The sequence below is a fragment of the Xiphophorus hellerii genome, chromosome 8 (assembly GCF_003331165.1).
Source record: "Xiphophorus hellerii strain 12219 chromosome 8, Xiphophorus_hellerii-4.1, whole genome shotgun sequence".
In the NCBI taxonomy this organism is placed as follows: domain Eukaryota; kingdom Metazoa; phylum Chordata; class Actinopteri; order Cyprinodontiformes; family Poeciliidae; genus Xiphophorus; species Xiphophorus hellerii.
Window position 1 is genome coordinate 27,643,268 of NC_045679.1, and position 17,755 is coordinate 27,661,022.

At 40.5% G+C, this 17,755-nt stretch overlaps 2 protein-coding genes across 3 annotated transcripts; one reads left to right on the forward strand and one right to left on the reverse strand.

Moving 5' to 3' along the window:
• Positions 1 to 231: 231 nt before the first annotated feature.
• On the reverse strand, positions 232 to 6,161 carry marchf5l (membrane-associated ring finger (C3HC4) 5, like). 2 transcript variants are annotated; one of them, XM_032570486.1, is made up of 8 exons: positions 6,074 to 6,161; positions 5,247 to 5,323; positions 3,942 to 4,144; positions 3,443 to 3,573; positions 3,195 to 3,366; positions 2,310 to 2,476; positions 1,238 to 1,384; positions 232 to 1,201 (listed from the first exon to the last, which is right to left on the reverse strand). In XM_032570486.1, the coding sequence occupies exons 2-8, from the start codon at positions 5,273 to 5,275 to the stop codon at positions 1,184 to 1,186; spliced, it is 867 nt and encodes a 288-aa protein (XP_032426377.1). In that variant the 5' UTR covers positions 5,276 to 5,323; positions 6,074 to 6,161; the 3' UTR covers positions 232 to 1,183. The 2 variants fall into 2 exon arrangements, with proteins under 2 accessions (XP_032426377.1, XP_032426376.1); XM_032570485.1 differs by having other exon boundaries at positions 232 to 1,384.
• Positions 6,162 to 7,496: 1,335 nt separating this feature from the next.
• actr1b (actin related protein 1B) lies at positions 7,497 to 15,014 on the forward strand. Its single transcript, XM_032570475.1, has 11 exons — positions 7,497 to 7,674; positions 9,096 to 9,160; positions 9,365 to 9,440; positions 10,146 to 10,271; positions 10,359 to 10,483; positions 11,622 to 11,838; positions 11,916 to 12,008; positions 12,085 to 12,259; positions 12,452 to 12,513; positions 12,965 to 13,005; positions 14,060 to 15,014. Exons 1-11 carry the CDS (start codon positions 7,627 to 7,629, stop codon positions 14,160 to 14,162), a joined length of 1,131 nt encoding a protein of 376 aa, XP_032426366.1. The 5' UTR covers positions 7,497 to 7,626; the 3' UTR covers positions 14,163 to 15,014.
• The last annotated feature ends 2,741 nt before the right edge of the window (positions 15,015 to 17,755 follow it).

Sequence of the window (17,755 nt, forward strand, 5' to 3'; positions counted from 1 at the left end):
AATTATGTAGTGGGGGAAAAAAAGAATACACGTTTCACATTTTTACATACAGAAAAGTGGCGTGAATTTGTATTCCTATTCAGTATTCTGAATGAACATTTTGTAGAACCACCATTCGCTGCAGCTGCAGTTCTTTGTGCTTCTGGAGTGAAATGTTTTAAATGTTTTCTTTGTAAAGTCAATGGATTTATTCAGAGACATATATAAACAACAAAAACCCCACACTACATGTACAGGGAAGCTCTTCATCTTTATTTGGCAAAAATTTTAATGGTATTTAAAGCATCTGGGCTAGAAACAATGAGGTGGGAATATAGCAGGCAGTGCTTTTTGTTTTCCTCATTTACAGCAATTTAAATCCAGCAATAAACTCATTCAAGAAAGTACATGGCTGCCTCTGTGATCTGTACATTAGACTGAGACAACTGGATGACACAAAAAGAGGAGGCATGATAAAAACCAGGAGCACAGAGGTCAGCATAAAATCCATTGATCATGTTAACATTGTGTATATTATATTCAATCAGGAAAAAAACTAATGATTTTCCCTTTGTTGTCTCAGGACCATGTAGGCATTGGTTTTATAATCAGAAATAAAGGTATTTTGAATTTATTGCAGATATTTCCATTGTAGACAGGTTTTAACTCTTTTTAAAATTATTTCTTAATCCAGATCTGAAAAAAAAATGGTTTTCCTGTGAGAATGTGATGGTAGTAATTATTTATGGGCAACAACATAAAAGAATGCAGAACTGTTTTAAAGTTCATCATCTTCAGAGTGGCAACAGCATGTGAGCCTCGTCTGCAGACAGACCAATCAGAACGAAGAAGGGAACGATGTCATTTATTGGCAAAGTTCAACAAGCACCAATGGAATCAAGGTCAGGGGAACAAAAATAGTTCATTTTGCATAGAACATGTAGTCATTCAGCTGGTTCTAAACAAGGGAAAATAATACTACAGAAGGTCATCTGCAGCTTTTCATCGTCATGACAACAGATCAGGTCAGAGCTGATCTGTTCAGGCACTGCTTCAGTTCATTGGGGACAATTTAAGGCAACAAAGGATCACCTGTGATTATCATTCAGTCCAGGACCCACACCCTGCGTCCAGCTGTCTCTCAGTCCTCATCCTCTTGGGACAGGTGGTCACTCGTTCCTGCTGTCCTCTAGGGGACAGGCAGTCACTCGTTCCTGCCGTCCTCTAGAGGGACAGGCGGTCACTCGTTCCTGCCGTCCTCTGTGTTGTCCTCTCCCTCGCCCCCCAGTTGGTTCTTGTGGCTCTCCGGATAGTTCAGGATGTGTCTGTTGGCCTGCATGATGTACTGCTGCTGTTTGAAATACACTTTCAGTATGCCTTTGATCAGCACGAACGCAATGCCCCCCTGTGGAGACAGATGGTAGGACATATAGAAAACAGAAACCTTGAGAGAAAAATTCATAGGAGGGCTGAAATACGACAAGGTATTAGGGCCATACTGATGAAAAATAAAATTACAAGAATAAAGTCATAGTATCATGAGAATAAAGTCGTAATAATGGCAACAAAGTCAATATTAAGAGCACAAAGTTGTACAAGAATAAAGTAAACAATCTGACTGAGGTTGAATAAATTTGCAAAGAAGGCCAGGTAAACATTTTTAATGTCAAGATGTTCTAAAATTTTTAATCTTTTTTTTATTCTTTTCAAATTCCTATTTTTCCTTCTAAATTTTTCTGAATTCCATTTTAACCATACCCATTTACCCACAAAGTAGGGAATAATGGTGTAAATGACAAATATTTAACAAATCAATATTCAGAAGTCAACATTTACTTCTGCTCTGTTTCACAAATGAAGCAACCAGCTGTGGTTCAATAGAACTTTGCTGTTACCAGGTGACTGGCTGCAGCTAGTTACCTTCATCTGTTTCTGAGTTGTTGTATCTTTGCCCCTCCTGTCAACTGTGTGCTGACAAAACATACAGAAATGTTCTCCTGTTTCATAAAACTTGCTGGCCATGAACCTTGTGCTAGACTTTGACAGTGTTTCATAGTGAGGGTTTTTGCCTTCGCTGGCTGGTTTATTCTGCCTGTGTGGAGAGCAGAGCTGCTCCTCACCGGGTAACAGCGGGTTCAGGAGAATAAACCAAAACGACAGAAACTACAGCATGTCCTTCCCTTCTCACAGATATCAGCTAATTCTGTAAAATTCTGCATTTTATTGTGGATTCCATTTTGTTTATTGAATTCCGTGATTCCATCCGTGCTCTAACATCCCATGATGAAACGCATTGTGCTGGGAATCCCCCAGTTTCCAGGCGGACTCACCAGTATGGTGCGCTGCAGGTTGGAAGTAACCCGTCTGAACAGCAGCCGTCCCACCAGACTGGCTATGGAGGGAAAGATGAGAGCCCCACACAGAGTTCTGGACACAGACAAGTGATCTCCAGCGCGGGGTCCCTCGGCACGCAGACGTGGCAGATAACTGCCACCGCCTGAGGAGAAGCGCACACACACACACACACTGTGTTAACTGAGAATGTGCTGGTTAGAGTTAACGAGTAGAACTGAGGCTCCCGCTGAGTGAAATGCCATTTAGGAAGCTGGTAATGAGTCAAAGAAGGATTTTAAAAGGGGAAGTATTATATAAAAGACTTTTTTGAGCTTTACATCATGTTATAATTTTATTCCTTCATCAAAAATACACCAAGAGTGTTGCCTTGGTTCTTTCATATATGTTTGAGAAATCCTTGAATCTCAGAGCTGCAGGTTCCAAGCTTCTGCCTCACAGATCCTCCACTCAGCTCCTTCAGACTAGCCAGCAGCAATTAGCAAACACCTGGTGGATCTGTGGATCTCCTGAGCTCATTACAGGAGCTACTTCTCAGAGCAATGCTGTTAAAAATGATGTTAAAGGGCTAAAGAGGAGCCATGTTGTGATGACTTTCTGATGGGGGATTTCAGAAAGAGCAGGAGATTCTTAAAGAGACAGAGGCCCAATTTCAAGGCATTAAATTGCAAATTATAATTTATTCTATGTCATATATATGGCATTTTCTAACAACTGAAGGTAGCAGTTACTTGACCATGCTATAAAATGGCACTATGTGCCTGGAAAGTACATAATACTGCCCTTTAAGTAGAACCTACAAAACAAAGCCAGGATCAAAGTGTCACAGGGGGGTTGAGCGAGGAAGATGATGTGTTACACACCTGATGAAGGGCCGTGTTTATAAGAGTATCTCTGCCACAGCCTCACTAAGTAATCCTCCCAGCGGATCATCTTCCCCAGGACCAGCAGCACCGGGATGGTCGGCAGGCCCATGAGCAGGAACAGAGGGTCAGCCCGTTCCATCACAAACAGACCCTTCTTATGCCCCACCACCTGCAGGGGGACCCAGAAAGGTGAGGTTGCTGCAGACGGTGACAGCTCAGTGGTTCCTCCACGCACCTGACCGCACCTGCATGACGGTCACGGCTCCGTAGGTGACTGCTGACCAGTACACCGTCCCAACAACCACTCCGACTGCAGCGAAGGGGCTGGCGCGGGACAGGGCTCTGTCTGCCTGTTGTAGGAAGTACACGAGTGGGCCTGGGGGACCAGAACAGAACCGGATCAGTCACATCACAGAGCACGACACAAAGGATCAATTGTTGTCTTTCTCTTACTTTCATGTCGGTGTCTAAAAACTGAGAATTGTGCATCTTAGCATTTGAACAACAATCATTTACATGTAGGGTTGTGGCAAATGATTACAAATTCAAATTCTAAAACTTTCCTCAGCTCTTGTAGTTGCATTTCTCTGCCTGTAGGGGGATAGAAGAAACAGCTGAGCTGCTAGAAAAAGCTCTAAAGCTCTGCTAGGCCGGCATATTGTTTCCGACTCTCTTTAGATAAAAGCTACAAGAGAGGATCCTGACACGTGGTACGGTCCAGTCAAAGGTTGCTCCAGTCCTCACCCATCTTGGGGAAAATGATGCAGTACTCGGTGCCACACTGCGGACAGTTAACGGCGCCGCCGCCGTTTCCTTTCTGCTTCTCGTCCAGCCAGCGCTGCAGACACGACTGGTGGATCCATTTGGTGCAGCCTTTACACCTGCAGGGGCTCACCCACTCTGCGCCGCGGTCGTCCCGCTCAGTGGCGAAACACACCCAGCAGTGTCTGCAAACACACACACACACACTCAGCAAAGCTTCATATAGAGGTCAGCTGTGTTCAAAGGATTGTAGGGAGAAAATTAGTGAATTTATAAGCATTACACATTAAGCTGAGTGCAACCTGAACATGAGCTGACCAACTGAAGATGAAAAAAAGAAAACTAATTCTGGCATAAGTAAATAAAAGGGCATTTTAACACACAAAGTCAGATCAATACCTGTTAAATACTGTTGAAATATCCCACAAAGATTCTTAAAACTACTGAGAAAGTATCAAAAATTATTTTATATATCTGAAAACATTGACAACATTTATACTTCAGAGTTTGTATATTAGTACAATAATTTAGTAATGGACAATCCATTTACTGCTAATAAAGGGGCAGTATTATTACTGTGTATTTTCCAGGCCCCTAGTGCCAATTATACAACAATAAGGCAAATATGTTACCTTCAGTTGTAATAAAAATGCTGTTTATGTTAAACATTACTTAAAAGAAATTTCACTTTGCAATTTAACACTTTGAAATGGGGCCTCTGTCTCTTTAAGAAGCTCCTGCTCTTTCACACAATCTGCTTTCAGCAACATTACGTTTCTCCATTAAGCCGGTACAACCGTTCATAGGAGCGTGGAAAAAAAAAAAAAAATTAAAAAATGATAGAAACATTCCAGATATGGATTTTAATGAGGAAATAACATTATATAAAGCTCACCTAATAAATAATACTCAATTTTAAAGTGTCAAGAGTCTTTCAAATGCTTTAAGTTACTAAAAAAACATCAACAATGTTCAAATATTCATTTATAAAATATTTTAAATAATCAAAAATATGCTAAGACAGAGAATGGCTGATCAGTTTGGAGGAAATCAATTAAAAGGCAAGGATGGTTTTTAAGCACAAGATAAAGAAGCTCTATACGCATTTTCAAGATACGAGTAAAACAACTTTCTCAAAGTAGGATGATAAAATTTAAGCTTTTTTTTTTTTTTTTACAACATCAGAAATGATTTGGATAAATTAGAAGTCTGTTGATATATAATGTATGGTGAGGGTTTGGTCAGATTCTACAAAATATTCAAATGCAGAATGAAAAGGAACATTACTTCTCAGACTGCTCCTCTGTCTGGGCCATGACGTTACTGAACAGGTTCTGATGGACCCATCTGACTCCAGCAAGAACCTGGGAAACAAAAATACACATATACCGAGTTATTGCTGGCAATAAAGTTAAGTTGATCTTAAGCAACTGGAACAGGGAAGGTCAGATTTTTAGATGTAAAGTTACTGCATACGATGATCAACAAATCAACATTAGTGACAGACAATAACAGAATTATCTCAGTCACTGGGAATGGTAATGCTGTCTCTTCTGCACACAGTAACCAGAACGTCAAAATCTGAAAAACTGCTGCCAAAAATAACTTCTAATTTATCTTTTAAAGTCTGCTTTCGTTTGTCTTGTTTTTATTCTGTTTGTTGAAGCAGATTGTAATTTTCATCTCGAAACGTGCTAAATAAAGTTTTACGTCCGTACTTAGGAACATTGGCATTTGCTGTGCTTTCTACAGAATAAAAAGTTCTCGGATTTTGCTATGATCTGAGCAAGATCATATGATCCTGTCACCAATGTAGGATCATTTCTCGGACGTTTTACCATTTTACGTCTTTTAAATTTGGATTTCGAGTTAATCAAACGTACCCCAGAATTCCTAGAAACAGTGAACAGCCCTTTTTAAATCAAGTGACAAATCGGAAGCTATCTTCAGCGCTGTCATGCTACTGCTACCAAGGTTAGCAACGGAGGCTACTACAACTTTACCCAAATATAATTAACAAACCGCGAACGTCACAAGGAGAGAATATAGTAAACAAATATCTCTAAAAATGACCCAGCGAACCGTTTTTGCGATACTGTTAAACCGCTGCCTACCTGTCATACAGAAAACCTTCCACTGTTTCAGCCGACGTGATGTGTTTTGCTGCTTCTCTGGTTTCACCTTTAGCTGCTGCCTGATTGGTCGTGGGTATGTGACGTCTGTTGGTGCGTTCACGTTAGTTATAAAACGTAGAAAAATGTGGGTAAAGAGTAGCATCATAATCTATTTGCAGAGGCGAATTTAGTGTGGATCAAGTAAAGAAGTCAATACGTGTTTTGACTCCTTAGTTATTATTTTACAGCCAATTTGATCTAAAATCTAGTTGCCTGCAATTTATCCTGAAATTTTCGAAAACATCTTTGATTTGTCTCAAGAGTACGTTAATTTAATTCAAAGCAGTTCACGTTTTTTCGTTGTTCTGGACAAAAGTCTAGGTACCGATAATATTTTGAGTCATGATAACCAATTTCCCAAAAATATTTTTAATTTCTCGTTTTTGAGGGAATGAAGACATTTCGAATATCTTAATTGAGAACGAAGAGGAAACAAAGTCAAATTTGAAGGCAAAAAGTTGGTAAATAAAGCTGATTCTAATTTACTATGAAAAAAATACCTGCCCTAAAAAGCTGGGCTTCAGATGGCTTTCTTCCTATCAACTTCACTTCACAAAACTTTGCTTCTTGCATTTAAAAACTTATGTCCTTCAGTGTCTGCAGCAAAATGCTGCAGACCTTCTGTAAGTCTGATGTGTAATCTTTTCATCAGCACAATGTGAGCCAATAACTTAATCAGCCTGAACAACCTGATGAAGAAGTCTGGTTCTTGATTTTATTCTTCATAAAATCAAGAACATTATAGACAACCCAGAGGATCATCTTACTGACACACAATCACAGAATATCTTCAGTCAGAGGCTTATTCGGGACCGCTGTTACACAGACCCATTAGCATCTGCAACAATTCAAGAAGATTCGACAATATGAGTTACAACAACATTTGATTTCCTTTTGTGAATAAAATAAAAATTTGGATTAAATTGGAACATATCAGATGTCAAAAAGATCCTTGTTCACTAACTTTCCTCATTCACTCTCCTATCCACGAGCACATTTTTACCTAGAATGAACACAATCAATACCTAAAAAGACTCTTCGACTGTACAGTTATTTTATTATGCTTTTTAAACATACGCATGCAATATTACCATGCATTTTACAAAAAACTATTTAAACAACAACAACAAAAAACATACAAATACTGTTACTGTTATCTACGGACAGGCAACAGTAGCAGTACTACAACACTAGATTCCACTGGTTCATAAGAGCCACTGCTCCCGCTGATGGACAGCCGTCGAAATCAGCATCATTATTGGCCGCATATGCTGTCAGTCAAAAGCTTTCCCCAACCTGATTGGCTATCTTCACGGTCAGTCACGCGGACGCTGTGGTGTTGCGTTTGTTGTTGTGGGGAGGCAGCAGGCAGAAGCAGCGGCGGCGGACTGCACAGTGACAGGGCGTTATTTTTTTTTACATGCTTACAACACTAAACGAAGACGGTGACACTCGTGGATCGCTAGGAACGTGTCTGAAAAACCCTGTCCGTCATGGAGTCCTATGACATTTTAGCTAACCAGCCGGTGGTTATTGATAATGTAAGTATGATGATGTCATTCATCCACACCCAAACCAAGGCCGCTTGGTTAATGGCCGTTAGCCTAGATTACCTTTGTGTTACAGCTGCGAATATACAGGGGAAAATCCACGGGCGGACGTTTTCCCCTGAGCACCAGTTCCACACACAACTTCCCAATGTTCCTACCGGAATGCTACCAGTAGAAGCTTCAGTTAAGAATAACTGGAGCTTCATGTAGCAGCGACGGGAGCTAAAGCTGCTAACCGGTTAGCTGTAGCGGTGTGTACTATTATCGCGTTATTCATTGTAAAAGGCTTCATTCAGCTCTGCAAGATACAGGAACATATGAATAACTTAATGAGGAACTCAGTTATCCAGAGGTTCCAACGGTAGCTAAAAGCTAACACTGTTTTAGGAAACACCCTGTGTACACATATTAGACCAGCAATAGTCAGATTTTGGGAATGAAAAATGAGACATTTCATCAAACCCTTAGGTGTTTTCATTTAATAGTATTGAAAATTAGATTTTCAATACTTTAAAATACTCAATACTTTCTATGAAACCTTTAAAATGAGAATTTTAAAGGTTTCATAGAAAATATTCTCCATAACAAAAACAGTTTAGTCTTTTTACTCATACATCTGTGAAGACTAGAACGTTTCTAATAGTGTGGCAGGAAGCTGCTGCAGTGCCTGCCAGGAACAGGGCAAGCTGGTTTTTTAGGCTAATTAAGACCTGATTCTGTACTTAATAATCCAGTCAGAAACAGATGTGTTTGATTCAGGATCAGACAGTATTTCTGAATCCTAGCAGAGTTACCTGTACAGAGCTGGACTCAGACAACAATGCTGACACTTTGAGACTGTTGAGATGATTTACTTCATAAGCCCAGTTCAACCTACTTGATCAGTAATAGAATTTAATTGTCAAAATGATTTTCTTTTCACAGCAGTTGTTAATTTACTAGCCATTTTATTTATAAATAGCCTGTACTTTTATTTTGTCAGTAACCAGCTGCCTTTTTTGTAGAACTTATTTAATAGTCACTGTCTTTTGTTTTACACACTTTGTTGTAGTTCAATTCCTGAAAAATGTAACTACAATTTCAATTTGAATCAGTTTGATTCAGAATCAAATCAAACTGATTTTGATTCTGCATCAAATCAGTTTGATGCAGAATCGTTGTACTCCTAACAAATTGCATGTTTGATATTTTAGTTTAGAGACATAAGAAGATGATCATTTATAGTTGGTTTATCTCAAATCACAAACAAGTCCAACTGAAGCAGTCAGTAAAGGACAAAGTGTTTCCTGTAAAGCTCAGTGTTTCTTCAGGCTGAGTGTGTGACTGTTGGTGGCTGAGTCTCATGATCTCTCTGTTTCTGAAGCGTAGAGGAGTGCAGAACTGTGGTGAAATATCCCTTTTCTTCTCTTTAGGGGTCGGGGGTCATAAAGGCTGGTTTTGCTGGTGACCAGATCCCCAAATACTGCTTCCCTAACTAGTAAGTGTCCTCCTGTGGATCTCCTCACAGATTTAGTTTCCAGAGTTGAGCTTGAACACGGTGTTGTATGTTCAGCTGACAGATTTGGGCATGTGGATGTAGAATCACACCACCAACGTATTTTGTAATGTAATGTGCTCTCAGGCCTTTTTGTGTCTGGTTGGCATGCGCTGTGTTTTTAATAGCATTACTGTGTGTATTCAGTGTGGGACGTCCCAAGCATGTGCGCGTGATGGCTGGAGCCTTGGAGGGAGATCTGTTCATCGGACCCAAGGCAGAGGTACGGCACACAGGACAGGAACGACGGGAACCAGCAGAGAAAAAGAAATCTGGAGAGATTTAGTGTTTCCAGACCGTGTTCTCTATCCACTGTCTGAACATCGTCTATCCATCTTTCTGCTCTTTCTGTCTTTTCATCTTTTCCTTTTTTTCTTCCTGACTTTCTGCCTTCCTTTCTTTTGTTCTATCTTTTTTTGTCTAAACATCATCTATCCACCCATCTGCTTTTTCTTTCTTTTCATCCTTCTCTCTCTTTCTTTTTCCTTCTTTCTTTCATTTGTTCTTTGTTTCTTTCTTTTTTCTTCTTTCATTCTTCATTTCTTTCCTTCTTTCTGCCTTTCTTTCTTTTGTTGTTTCTCGTGTCGTTTTTCCTCCTTTTTTTGGAGAGCTCTTTTTGGGAACACTTTATTTGAGGGGGTGAGCTGAAGACTGACACAACACCTGTCATGAACATGAAGGAGTCTTCATGAATGTTTGACTGTTGTCATAAAGTGTCATTTGGCAAATAGTGACACGTTTAATGTAAAGTTGCATTAAAAGTCCATTAAAGTGGCCAACGTTGCTGTGTTTGGTAAATAATAACACTTTTAATGCAAAGTTTTACTAAAACTTCCATTAAAAATGCATTAAAAGAGTCAACTTTGCAAAAGTGAAGACTGTTTGGTTCATCCCACCACCTGTGTGTGTGTCCCTCTCGTTGCATCAGGAGCACAGGGGCTTGCTGTCGGTGCGCTACCCGATGGAGCATGGGATAGTGAACGACTGGAACGACATGGAGAGGATCTGGCAGTACGTTTACTCCAAGGAGCAGCTGCAGACCTTCTCAGAGGAGGTGAGCTTCACTCTGGGGTGTGTGTGTTTTCACACAGAGTGCTTCCTGAGCAGCAGCTGATCCTGTTGTGTTTGGATTGTTTGTCAGCATCCTGTGCTGCTGACTGAGGCTCCTCTTAACCCCAGTAAGAACAGAGAGAAGGCCGCAGAGATCTTCTTTGAGACCTTCAACGTTCCTGCGCTCTTCATCTCCATGCAGGCCGTGTTGAGCTTGTAAGAACTGCTGCGTCTCCAGTCCGTTTTGTTTCATGTCTTACAGTTCAGTAATCTACAATGGAGTATTAGGGCCAGAATGAGAGATTATTTATTTATTTTAAATGACCAGAATAAAGTTATAAATATTAGTAGAATAAAACATGATATTACCAGAAGAACGTTGTAAAATTACTGGAAAAAAGTGTCTTTAATGGTAGTAGGTCTTTGGTTATCCAGATCTGATGTGACTGACTCAAAAGGTTTGAGATTCTTCCTTCTAAATGGACTCAGTCGTTTCCACAGTCTCTTCAGAGTCCTGCTAGTGAAGTTTAAGTTCACAAGATGCTCAACAGTTCTCATTTTAGTTTTTTTTTTCTTTCTTATGTGGCATTAATTATAAAATTACTACTTCATTTTACCAATATTACAACTTTATTCTGGTAATATTACTTTATTCTTGTATTATAATAATTTTTGTGCAGTATTATGACTTTTGTTCTTGTATCATTTCGATAGATTTTTTCTCATATTTTTATTAATTAATATAACGGCATGATTTTTTTTCATAGGACTTTATTCTGGTATTATTATGACTATTATTATAACTTTATTCTCATATCACGGCATTTTATTGTACAACTGTTCTTGTATTATTTCTTTCTTGTATGACTTTTTGTCTCGTAATTAAATGTTTTTTTTTCTTAGCCTGGTCGTAATGCTCCATCGTGATAATCCTTCCTGACAACTTTGTGTTTTGAATTTTAAAGTTCCCATCTATACAGTTGATGTACAGTGGATGCTGATTTATCATTCTAGCCATGTACAGTCGGCTGGGGCACTGATACTAATACTTGTCTGTTTGCAACCAGAATGTCATATCCAATCTTTTTTATCTTTATTTTTGAAGGCTGGTTCATATTCTGAGTGAAAAAGGAGAAGCTTGACAGAATGAATTTACGTTAGCATAAAAGTGACTGAAAAATAGCATCTTTACTGTTAATGGGTTTATTTCCTCAGACTGTGAGGTCCAAGGTTCCCTGTCCTTTAATTTAATGTAACATTTACCTGCCATACTCAGCCCTTCATGTAGAGGGCAGTCTAACCAGCTGCTGTCTGTGGGGACAAATTCACATTGTACCTGTGTTTAATTCTGTAGATATGCCACCGGCCGCACCACTGGGGTGGTGCTGGACTCTGGTGACGGTGTGACCCACGTGGTGCCCATCTACGAGGGCTTCGCCATCCCACACTCCATCATGCGTGTGGACATCGCCGGCAGAGACGTCTCCCGATACCTCCGTCTGCTGCTGCGCAAGGAAGGCTACAACTTCAACACATCAGCTGAGTTTGAGGTGGTGCGCACCATCAAAGAGGTGGGGACGGCCGTTACACAAACACTTCTCCCCCGGGCTGAAAAAGCGTCTAATCTTTTGTTTCTCCTGCTGCTCAGAGAGCCTGCTATCTGTCCCTGAACCCTCAGAAGGATGAGACTTTAGAAACGGAGAAGGCTCAGTATGTCCTTCCTGATGGAAGCACTTTAAATGTAAGTCCAGCAGAGTCTGTGATGGTTCTGAGGGATGTCGAAAGGGCGGTTCTGAAATCAGCTATCCCGTTATCAGATCGGACCGGCCAGATTCCGTGCCCCAGAGCTGCTGTTCAGACCCGACCTGATCGGAGACGAGAGCTCAGGAATCCACGAGGTCCTGGCCTACGCCATCCAGAAGTCTGACATGGACCTGCGGCGCACGCTCTTTTCCACCATCGTACTATGCGGCGGGTCAACACTGATCAAAGGTTAGTGATGCTGTCATTATGACTGAGTAAACAAACATGGACGCACATGTACATTAAAGCTGCACAATGTATCATAAATATATGATAAAATTCACAGCCCTCCTACTGGCTTTGAACAGAGACATTGTGAGACTGAGTTTCTTCAAACTTCTGGACTGTTGTTTGATTTACTGGCACTGTGGTTCTTCTCAGGGTTTGGAGAGAGGCTACTAACTGAGGTCAAAAAACTCGCACCAAAAGACGTGAAGATCAAGGTTGGTCCGCCTCCTGCTTTGTGAATGAGCTCCTTCATTCTCTTTAGGATTGCTGAAACACCAAGCTGCCTCTAAATGGGTCATGCATTGAGTAAATGTAACTAGTTACTACCCAACTCTGCTCCAGACCGTTGTTATTGATGTATATTACAAGGTTACATAATGGTGTAACTGAATGACTCCCAGCACTATACAGGCTGTTTCCTCCCTGGGAGAGAATGAGATCTTTCAGTGTAGACGTAGAAAACATCTGACTTCAGAGCGGGAACGAAAACCTCAAAATGACCAGAATGTCCTTTTGAATCAAAGAAGGATTTGTGAGAGGCAACAGGGAGATTATGTTCTTCATTATCCATACCAGGCCACTTAACTAACTAAAATTCACATTTCCACTGGAAATGTGAATTTTATTTCTGTTTTATTACTTGTATTTTCTTCTTCTGCCTTGTAGATCTCCGCTCCCCAGGAACGGCTGTACTCCACATGGATCGGGTAAGACCTCTGACTTTATCACATCCTCTAACCATTCCCAGATTAATGGGCAGAAATGAATCTGCCCATTAATCTTGGGCCGTATGAAATCCATGTTCTTAAAGTCCAAATTCTGTTGGGTTTTTTTCTCCCAGAATTTCACTTTTTAATTTTTAATTTTTGTGAATTAAATTTTTTTCCATTTTAACCATGTCTATTAACCTAAAAAGTGGGTTGTGATGGTGAAGTTAACATTTACTTCTGCTCTGTTTCACAAATGAAGCAACCAGCTGTGGTTCAATAGAACGTTGCTGTTACCAGGTGACTGGCTGCAGCTAGTTACCTTCATCTGTTTCTGAGTTGTTGTATCTTTGCCCCTCCTGTCAACTGTGTGCTGACAAAACATACAGAAATGTTCTCCTGTTTCATAAAATTCACTGACCCTGAACCCTGACCCTGAACCTTGCACTAGGCTTTGAGTTATTTATGTTTTTGGGAAGTCATCGATATTTCAGAGTTTTTTTCCATGCTGGCTGGTTTATTCTGTCTATGTGGAAGCAGAGCCGCTCCTCACCGGGTAACAGCGGGTACAGGAGAATAAACCAAAACGACATGTCATTTCCCTCATCAGCTAATTCTGTAAAATTCTGCATTTTATTGTGGATTCCATTTTGTTTATTGAATTCAACAATGCTGTCCGTGTTTTGCGTAAATTGTAGGACCCTGGAACTGCTTCACGAACATGATTGCAGATGTTTAAAGAACCATCTATGAAATCCAGATCATACTAAAACCCAAACTCCTGCTTCTCTTAAAGTAGTTGCACTGATTCCTTCTGTGGGACAATAATGGCTATTTCTATTCTTCTAAATGCTATTTCAATGGCTGCTACTTTCTTTAATCACAAGTTGATAGGATGGACTTTTTTCACACTGTTTTACCATTTAGCTTCATTCTGTATCAGAAATAATGACTGTTTGGAATAATTTGTGTTTGTATTTTAAGTCAGACCCTGGTAAAGATGGTGGATGTTTTTGTTTGCTGACTCTGCCCCCCCCTCTCTCTTCTCCGGCAGCGGCTCCATCTTGGCGTCGTTGGACACCTTTAAGAAGATGTGGGTGTCCAAGCGGGAATATGAAGAAGACAGAGCGCGTGCCATCCACAGGAAGACCTTCTAGATTTGGATCGGCGCCACGCGTACGCCAGCCCCTTCCCATCAGAACTGCCCTCAGAACCCCTCCCTGCCCACACTCCCCCTCTGCCCCCCAGTCACCCTGCAGCTGAACATCCCCTGACATCCTGCAGCAATTTGTCCATCGTCCTTTCTGAACCCCGCCCCAGATCTGAACCACTGCGGGTCCCCAAAACCAGGCTTTTGTGTATGCTGGGGGCCCCATGTTGACCCCAGGGTTGCTCCTGCTGTTGGGTGGCGGTGGCAGCACCCTCCACACTTACCAAACAGTCACACCCAGAGGGCCGTCAGGGACCCTCAAAGGACACCTCAGAGGGCGGAGGGGTCAACACTGTGGACTCCTGTTGCTGAGTTTCCATTGAAGTATTGGGGTGCTCTCTTGCCTCTGCAGCCCTGTGAGGTGTAAGATATCAAATCTAAATCAACCTAAATATTATTTACTGTTGAAGTTTCCATTCCAGACCGAAGGTTAGATTGATTTTTTTTTTGTCTGTCTGTTTGGACTTTTTCTCTCTGACAGTTAGCTTTTACACAGCAAACATCTGAAATACTGCAGCAGCGCTTTATCATTTTATATATATATACAGTTGTAGTCAGTTAAGGATCACCACTGTATTATAGATCAGAACTGCAGTCCAAATGAATTGTTTCTGTCATTATGACATGTTTCTGTTTATGGAAAGGTTCTTCTTATCCGAGCTGACGGATTAAAAACTTGTGGGAAATGCCTTGATTTATTTATTGCTTGTTGTTTTTTTTTATAACCCGATTGAAAAGGTGTTTTCAGCCTGAGTGTCACATTCAGGGCTGTTCTGTTTTCTGCTGATTTTTGTGGCTAGATAAGCACAACGTTTATTCCGACGTCATCATATTCAGTCAGATAATTATTTGGGAAAGATCTAAAGCTGGAGATCAGTGAACTTGCGCATGCACCTATACTTCTAAAATCAACCCCAGGACTTAGTCAAGATGGAGTCATTAGCTGGAAGCATTGATGTTTCATGTAAATGTTGGATTTAACCTTCCATCCATCTCATGTGACAATAAGAAAATGTTTGGATTTTGAATTTGCTAATCAAGCTGCAAAAGCCCCAACGATTGGCTGATATTCTCCCTCCTCCAGCCCTCAGTATGTCCGTGTAAAACCACAGCTCCTACCATTTTCCTGAACCTACATGGCAGTGAAGGGGTCGTCCACCATCATGTCCGCCTTACTCCGGTGTGTCTGTGCCGGAGCGTCCACGTCGTCTGCTTTTGGGTGTTTTTAAAAACAAGTCAAAAGGTGGGAATTTAAAGAGGTTGTAATGTCATCAGCCTTGTGTACAGTGGAGTACTTTTTCAAAAACCACCAACCATCTGGTTACAGACTAAACATGTACAATATTGTTTACTTTTACTTTTCGTAAATTCAGTATAATAAATAAGTTAATGGCTGCTGCTTCTATGTCTCGCCATTTTTTTCCTCTCTTTTCAGATCCTGTAGTTGCCATCGTAGTTTTTCCACACTTGATTGAACATCATTCCCTTATAGATATGACGTAAAATTATTCCTCATAAAAGTACTTCATAGTTATGATTGAAAGCTGCCTACACACAGAGGTGTTGCTAATGGGAACGGGTGTCAGGCAGAGACGTGCCGCTTTCCCGATGCTTCACCAGAACGTCCACACATCCTTAAAAGAAAGTCTTAAATTCAATGTATATAAAATTAAGGCCTTAAAATGTCTTTTAAAGTAAATTGGTCTTCAATATGCTAATCACAGGTCTTAAATTTTGTCGTGGAGGGAGTATTTGATCTTATCAGTTTTTTGGGGGGGGGGGTTTTCCACTGACATCACTGGATGTGACAGACTCGACTTTTTCTGTTATCTACAGAATGCTATTGGTGCTAAGGAGGAAAATACAGTTTTTAATATCATCACGTTACAGTTACACTGTACAAATGTTATACTGTATTGTACAAGCATTATTTTGTTTAAACATAATTTCATCCAGAAGGTGGCAGTAGCACGGTTTTAGTACCTGCATAAACAAGGATAGTACGGTGCCTAACAGGAATTGGTCAAGTTTTCCTTCAAGTTTGATCTAAATTAAAACATGAAGAGATTCTGTTGCTGCTATGCATAGTGGATGAAATCATTATTAGTAGGGACTGCACAGAAGGAGAAATCAGTCCAATCCTGTGGTGACCTTCCTAATTGGCCAGCTGGTGAGTTATAGGCAGCATCAGTTTCATCGCCTTAAATGTGTTCAACATGAATATGTTGTATGACTACAATAAGACATCAGTTAAAATTCCTCGAGTCCAGTAGTGTGAACCTGATTTCATGTGGCACGTTGTGACTTCATGTCTGTGTTTAGGAGGTTTTTTGTTTTTGTTCTTGCACCAGTGTGACCAAACATTTTTTTTCAGGTGCACTATTGAGAAATCTGGTCATATTTGTAACTAAATAGATGGCACTCTAGAGGCCTGTGAGAAGACATATCAAAAGGCAAGATGTTATTCAATCTAAAAATAATACAGAACAGATTACTATTATTATATAAATGGAGACAACATTTAACTGTGGGAATCTTCCCATAGGTGACCAACCTACCAAATCTGCTCCACGGATCAACAGAAGAACTCCCCATCTGACCTAATTTGAAGCTGACCTTAGAGGGAGTGTAAGTCTAAAGGCCAGTAGGTGGCAGTCTAACAGCATCATTGATGAGCTGAATTGCAGTCAGTATGTTGCCTTCACAGCAGCAGCAATACAGTAATCACCATTATAAAAATTATTCCTGCTGCATCTGTTCCACATCCTCCCTGAGGATTTGGCTGCAGTTATTTCCATCTCACCCTGGAAGATGTTTTGACAGCTGCTCCCTCTGCTGTGCACCTCCTGTTTGTTAGTAACACCATTCATTTCTTGGCGATGGTTTTTGCACCTCAGTTCAGGATTCAAAAATGTTACTGTTCTAATGAGATTACTTTGGATGTAGATGTCTTAACTCGGTCATTCTCTCAAACTCCAGTCCATGACTGTTGGATCCTGCAGCCTGTAGTCAGGACAGAAGTTCTACACTTGTGAGACACCAGACATCATTCTGTCCGTCCATCCATTGTCTATATCCCGTTGTTTGTATATTTTGCATTTTATTGAACACGCTAAGCTACAATAAACTTACAATAATAACAATAAAATTAAATCAGTCTGTTGTTGAGCGCGTCATCTCTTCGTCCGTTGGGGCAGCAGCATCAGAACCAGAGAACTAAAAAGGTTCCACAGCCTAATAAATCAGGCTGGTTCTGTTCAGGTTCTGATCTGGTATAATTCATATTCATTTCAATTAATATGAGCTACAACAACGTTTAATTTCCCTTTGGGATCAATAAAGTATAAACTGAACTAAAATGAAGGCAGTTGAATTTGAATTTTATAGTTAATAAATGAAATCATTATTTTGTACTTCCTCATGTTATCTTTGTCAAATATTGAAACGTCTTTGACTATCTAAAAGATTGAAGTTGTTCAGTGGGTAACAGCTGCTCAGCTGGTGTATCCTCCTCAGTGGGTCAGACCATTTGTTGCCAGG